Below are 7500 nucleotides of genomic sequence, written 5' to 3'. Positions count from 1 at the left end.
CGGTTGGACCTTTAGGAGACGATGATCCAACAGGAACGCCGATTTTCTTTTGGTTTTACTATTGAAGGGTTTTTTGGGAGTAATCTCACCTCCCTGCCAACTGGTTTCTTTTGAGATATTTCTCTGGTGTCACCTTACTCATTATATTCGGTGAAGCCCTATATACTTATAGTGTGCCCAATGGTCCACGCCGTCATTATGACGGTACCCCATCTATGAGGAATTTCCCTATTCGCCATCAGGGACGTGCCAGTTAGCAGTGGGTCCTGCGACTGTGTGAGCTGCTCTTTGTCTGATCTTTCTAAAAAACCTGTTCGATATGGGTGACCCTACAGAGATTTCCTCTCTATTGACTTAACTTTTGTAGTCATTAAGATTCTCAAGCCTATCCACCACGTCAAGGAATCAACTCTTGGTTAGGTACACACACACACACACACACACACACACACACACACACACACACACACACACACACACACACACACACACACACACACACACACACACACACACACACACACACACACACACACACACACACACACACACACACACACACAACACACACACACACACACATATATATATATATATATATATATATATATATATATATATATATAAACATATATATACATATATATATAAGCATATATATATATATGTATATATATATATATATATATATATATATATATATATATATATATATATATGAGATGTACAAGGGGTGAAAGTGGCAGTAGACTGGAAGTGAGCATTAAGGGAGAGCGACTGGAGGAAGTGGATAGTTTTAGATACTTGGGTGCAAATGTGGCAGGAAAAGGTGGAGTGAAAGTGGAGGTAGAATGTAGATTGAGAGAAGCGAGTAAATGCCTTGGTGGATTGAAGAGTGTAATGAGGAGTAGACATTTGGGAATGGATGCTAAGAGGAGACTGTATGAAGGAGTGATTGTGCCAACAGCACTGTATGGGGCAGAAACATGGAACATAAGAGAGGAAGAGAGAAGGAGTTTGAATGTCTTTGAGATGAGGTGTCTGAGAAGTATGATGGGGGTTACTAGGCTAGATAGAGTGAGAAATGAGGAGGTGAGGAGAAGAACGGGGGTGGAAAGGGAGTTGGGAGATAGGGTTGATGAAAGAGTATTAGGATGGTTTGGACACATGGAAAGAATGAGTGAAGAAAGACTAGTAAAAGAGGTATGGAAGGCAGATGTGGAGGGAGTGAACATGAGGGGACGTCCTAGGATGAGGTGGATGGATGGGGTGAAGGGGGCTTTGGGGAAGAGGGGAATGTCTGTTGAGGAAGGACGGGAGAGGACAGAAGACAGGGGTGAATGGAGAATGGTTGTATATGGATGATGTTGTGATGAATGAGGTGGAATGGGCGGGGGGATGGGGGGTGAGGTAGTATGTGTGAGCAAAATTTGACGCAGCCCGAAGAGATTTCTCCCCGTTTTCTCCTTTTATGCAATGGGGGGACGGAGAGGGGGGTCGCCGATTTAATGAAGCGGCCTTGCTGTGGATGTGCTGTGTCTTGCGACACTGCTTCTGACCCAGGGCAGTGGACAAGGTGCAGGGATGACCCGTCATCCAGGAGGTGCTAAGATAAGAGAGAGGGTGGAGGGGTGTGGAGTGTATTCAGGGATGGAATGGGTGGGAATGATTTTATGTCTTTTCCTTTTTGGCTACCTCCCTTGTAAGGGGAAAAAAGCCTTGGTATATGTATGTATACACACACACACACACACACACACACACACACACACACACACACACACACACACACACACACACACACACACACACACACACACACACACACACACACACACACACATATATATATATATATATATATATATATATATATATATATATATATATATATATATATATATCGTATATAAAGAAAATCAAACACTAGGACAGCGGGGGAAGTACTATAACGTGAACCGTCACGACCCCAGGGACCGTGATGTTGGTGCTCACTTGGTAACTAGGTAGATAGAGATTACATAGTGCAGTTCGGGGAGTACTGGTGACAATAGATGCAGCAGGCAGGGGACAACAACAATGAAGCACCATTTAGTTGTGTGAGTGTACGGGACAGCGGCAGACACTTCTCAAGTGCACGTGTACAGTACGGGCGTGGGCAACACTCCCCGTCCATCCCATTGTTGTAGCGGAGGCAAACATCAAAGCGTGTTGCTGATTCTTTATGTAGAGTATTCAGTTTGCAACATAAGGTATCTGATTTAACTTAATTTAACTTTAGTTTTAATTTTACTTTTCATTATCTATTTTGTTTATTTTATTTTATTTATTTACCTATTTTTTTATTTTTTTATCAATTTATTTTCATTGATTGATTTTTTCTTTACTTTCATTTTTGTGTTTATCTCTATCTTTATTTTTTGTTTCTATTTCTATCTCTATTTCTATTTCTATTTTTGTTTTTATCATCATCCTTAATTTTGTTTGTATTTTCATCTATTTCATTTTTTTTCATTTGCACAGTGAGAGCCCAAAATGATCAAAGAACGATGACGACTGCATTTCTAGACATGCGCGCGCTCACATGCACACACATATACACACACACACACGCACACGCCACTCGATGGTAGCGTTCGCGGCCGCCACTACGGCGGTCCGGGTTCGAATCCCGCCCGGGGCTGAAATTATTTCAATATCGCTACGCTGCGAGTCGTTACTCCAACTCTCGTGGGCGGGGAGTTGGGTGTATGTGTGTGCGTGTAAGGTCACAGCATTACCCATAGATCGGTCATATATACAGGAGAAATTGACGATCTTCCCTTATGTTTCAGGACGATGAGCTGAAGCTGAACAACGTCTTCTACAAGCTGGGCCTCCACGACACCGAGCTGAAGGGGCTCAGTTCGTCCGCTCGACACATGACTTCGAGTACGCGAAGGATTGAGGCCAAGCTCAACAAGCACGCCTTCAACGTAAGTTCCACCTCCTCCTCCTCCTCCTCCTCCTCCTCCTCTTCCTCCTCCGTCCACAGTTTCCTCCTGGATAGATAAAATCACTCGGTGGCAGCTGGGTCGAAATGCCTAAAAGGTGCCAAGGTCATCATAAGGGAATGTCTTGCAGGATTTCCCTTGATTGAATAAAATCACCCGACGGCAGCCAGAGCCGAGGATTGTGAAAAAGGCTATACCCTCGGACATCTCGAGGGAGTTTTCTTTAGCTGACAAAATCCGTCTGGCTGCGTAAAAATATAAGTGAAATAAATTCATGAAAAAAGATAAATGGGATAAGATAAACAAATAAACGAATAAACAAATGAATAAACAGATAAATGGATGAATTAACAGATAGATGATAATGATAATAAATAAGAAATAATTAGAAAATAAACAAAAAATATTCAAGTAAATATATAAATAGATAAAAACAAACAAAAATAAAACAAATAAGATGGATTAAGTACATACGGAGACGCCCTTTAGCAATATGATTCTGACTTTATTAGTCAGCTGAGGACGGAAAGCCCTTTGTCGGGTTCAAGACCAAACATGTCCTCCACTTAAGAGGATTCTGTTCTGGCAAACACCAGGCCATTCTATTCAGCTTAGGATGACCCCTACTTGTCCGGTGAAGTGATCTTTAAACAATTTCTTCGCCTCAATAAGATTGTCTTGTCTTCACAAGAAAAAAAGTAATACAAAATAGGAATAAGATGATCCTGGCAGATCTTAAAAAAAAAAAAAAAAAAAAAAAAAAAAAAAATGAGAATAACTGATAATCCTGGCAGACACAATCGTCTGATCTTCACAAGAAAGAAAATATGTAAAACAAAATAAAAGATACTCCTGGCAGACACGTCTTTAATCCTTAAATGAATGTACGTGTGGAGCTCCATAGCGGAATGAAATCGCCTGGCGGCAGTCATGAAATAAAGGACGCCGTTTCTTCGGATGAATAAAATTACTTAGCGGCACCCAGAAAGATATTTACGCGGTCCCCGTCGTCTTTATATCAAGAGCCGACAAAATGTGTTACGATAATAAAGTAGATAAAAAAAAACCAGTTTAACAGATCATGAAAATTGACCAACACACATTCAAGGTTTCAAACCTAGAAGCTAATTCAAATCTCGGAACGATTCGTATATATTTTTCCTTTTCCAATAACTCTAACTTATTTAAAGATCTTTCACGACAACGTCAACTACAACGGCAGCTTGCCATACAGGCTGCCAGATGTACGATCTCACGCAGACTTCGAGCCTAGTCGAGACCAAGGTCTAAATATACAGGTCAGACCGTTAGAATTCTTCTGCGCAGCTTCTGACGTCATTTGGCTGAGTCCATTTTCTCTTTGTGATACACTGAAGAAAACTGTGAAACGCCAAGGAAGACAGGAACTATAATATTTTATATATTATATATATATATATATATATATATATTATATATCATATATATTATATATTCATATATATAGACAGGAACTATAATATTTTATATATATTTTATATAATATTTGTCAGAATATAAATAATTGCGTGGAGCGGTGCGAGCGAAGGCAACGTCATTTTCCAACGACGGACCAGCTTCAACTGACAGCTATAGGACCCGCTAAGTGCTAACCCCACTTTGAACAGCCAGGTGACGTTCACGGGCCCGCTGCGCCAACTCCCTCTAAATTCGGTCGGAAGTGGTTAGACCTTATATTCTTAGATCTTGGTCGAGACACCTGCTGGTGAGCTTTCCGTGGCTTGAATAAAATCACCCGGCGGCACTCTGACCTACAAAACAGCGAAGGAGCTTTAACCTTCTCGCTATGGTGACACTTTACATATTTTATTCTGACTAACACCAGACGATTTCATTCAGCCTGGAGATGGACAATGCAGCTTCACAGGAAAGCCCCTTGACTAAGGGGGATCAATCGAGCCTTGAACTGAAGCTGTGAAATGAATTAAATCGCCTGACGACAGAAAGAATACAATACACTAAAACTCACTGCTTGGTCTGCGAGCTAAATATAAACCTGCCACAACTGACCCGTTCACAGAATCATGCCTGGGTCTTGTTAGCTGGTAATTAAAGCTTGCGTAAACAAGTTTTCGATTTCATATGTAATGAAGGCCATTATGCTAAATTGAGTTCAGGCCAGCCCACTGCAGAACTGTCTTATCCCTGAGTACGGGAGATGATACTGCCAATGTGGTTTATTAGTTAATAACAACGATTTGTATAAACAAGGTGTTCCTTTCACATATAACTAATACAATTATGCTTAGTATCAGTCATCCAGGAGGTACCAAGATAAGAGGGAGGGAGGAGGGTGGAGGGAGTGGAATATATAGGAAATGGAATGGGTGGGAGTGGTTTCTATGCCTTTTTCTTTTTGGCTACCCCCCATGTAGGGGAAAAAAGCCTTTGGTATATGTATGTATGTATCAGTAAGAGAATTTCAATTAGATGAATAGAATTACCCTGCAGCGGTTGGAATAAATACACAAAGACGATGTGTGTTAATAAAGACAGGCCTTAACCCTGAAGTACACTAAGGGTGGGTGTAGGGCTCCCTCTGCTGAATAAAATCGCCTGACGGTAGCCGTAGTAGACGCACAAGGAGCCACTATTCCCGAAGGAGTGAGAGGGAGGTTTTTCATAACTGAATAAAATCGCCCGGCGACATGACGAACAAGCACACCAAGAGGGGCCACCACTCCCGCTCGAGTTACATCTCGGATGATAAGAAGAGAGAAAAAGAAGACTTGGGTCGTGGTGGTCGGGAGGGGGGGGGGTTGCCTGACCTCCTCCCTCTCAGCTCGAAAGGTCACATTTGAAGGCATCGCTGATCTAAAGACAAAGTCATATTTGAACGCATGTGTAGCCAACGCAACGAAAAGACGACCTAAGAACCAGTATTTCTTCCTCCTCCTCCTCCTCCTCCTCCTCCTGAGTCCTTAGCTCTTTTAACGTGGAGGGGGGGTTTCCCCTCGGCTGAATTAAATCGCCTGGCGGCAGATAAATTAAATGCTAAAATCGCAAAGCGTAGCGAAAAGGTGAAGCTCAATCTTTTAAAGAGCTCTGAAGGCTTTCCGGTGACTAAAACTTAGTCGATAAGGATAGTGAGAAATCACCTCATACGTATTACGTAAGCAATAGCTGATCTAATGTTAACACTGAACTCGACTAGATTCGTCTGCTCCTCGCCAGTAATGGTTTCCCAAGTGCCATGATTGAGAAAGGCTTCTCGAACCGGCTTAATAAATTCATGACTTCATCTACACAAAACCCACAGAACAACGACACAACAACTCTCACAATTTTTGCAGGATGTTCTACCAACAGCAAAAGCCACGAACAAGAACGTTAGGTAGAAAACATCTTAACAAAAGAAGAGTCACCTCTCCAGCAGGCATTCATACAAAGCTCGTTTGCTTCTGCCAACCTTCCCGTATAGTGAAACTCGTGTGAAATATTCATGTCCCTGCAAGAGAACCACAGGATCAAACCAGCGTTTATTCTTTATGTCCCCGAAGGAGGTGTACGCCCTTGACCATCACCCACGTTGAGATCACCAGAGCGCCTCCCATAAGAGGTGCACCAAGTACCACCGCTCGCAAGGGACTATATACACAACAGTTTTTACAAGGAACATCAAACACGCCCCTCAGTTCTAGAACTCTTTAGTAACATCAAGGTGATAGAAATAGTAATATCAGCATACCATAAACTTTTAATAACTGAAGCAGTACACATTGATCAAACCTAGTTTGAATAAAAAAAGCCATCCTCCCATCCCATCGGTATTATGCCAGTAACAAATCAACTGCCACATTTCAGGAACTTCAAGCAACTCACAGAGCACTGCCTTCTATCAACATTCGATCAATCCACGGAGCGTCTACCTGTTAATGACCGATTATTCTGTTACCTCACATACCCACGATTTATTTGTATAAAATACCTTAAAACGCGCTCATAGGTCATAGTCCCTTTTATACACTACCGTCCTTTTTATTTTTCTACAAACTTTTCTTCATTATACCACAAAACCCGATCTCGAGGACAGGTGATCTGTCCTGGACGTTGATTTCTCTGACTATTATTTTTCCTCTCTAAGACCGCTGATGGTCAGCATACGTCTAAGACAGTGGTTCTTAACCTTGTTGGAGGTACTGAACTCCGCAAGTTTCATACATGTATTCATCGAACCCTTCGTAGTTGGAAAAATAAAATGTGTTTTTTTTTTCTTCAAATTCAAAACATAGGAACTATATACTGTATTAGTGCACAAACTGTGCCATGGATCATTTGCACACGAAATCACTGTGTTCAAAGAACAAAACCAACAAAACATGAATTTCACATAAAACAAAAACATAATGAATATTTACTGCAAATCAATGTGACTTTTGCTGTTGCCTCTCAGAGACAATTTCAGAAATGCGCCGAACCGCCGAACGCCGGAAACTGACTCACCGAACCCAGGTTGAGAAACACTGGT

At 41.6% G+C, this 7500-nt stretch overlaps 1 protein-coding gene across 1 annotated transcript in view; it reads left to right on the top strand.

Moving 5' to 3' along the window:
- The window catches only part of LOC143035127 (uncharacterized), a gene marked incomplete at its 5' end in the record, with an annotated part of 35346 nt that overhangs the window by 5141 nt on the left and 22705 nt on the right, over positions 1 to 7500 (top strand). The window contains 1 exon segment of the mRNA XM_076201721.1: positions 2835 to 2975. Coding sequence (XP_076057836.1) covers positions 2835 to 2975 — 141 coding nt within the window.

This window comes from Oratosquilla oratoria, chromosome 18 (genome assembly GCF_046742065.1).
Source record: "Oratosquilla oratoria isolate Oo_2021 chromosome 18, ASM4674206v1, whole genome shotgun sequence".
Taxonomy (NCBI): domain Eukaryota; kingdom Metazoa; phylum Arthropoda; class Malacostraca; order Stomatopoda; family Squillidae; genus Oratosquilla; species Oratosquilla oratoria.
The sequence above is the reverse complement of the archived record's forward strand: the minus strand, read 5'-3'. Positions and strand labels throughout refer to the sequence as shown.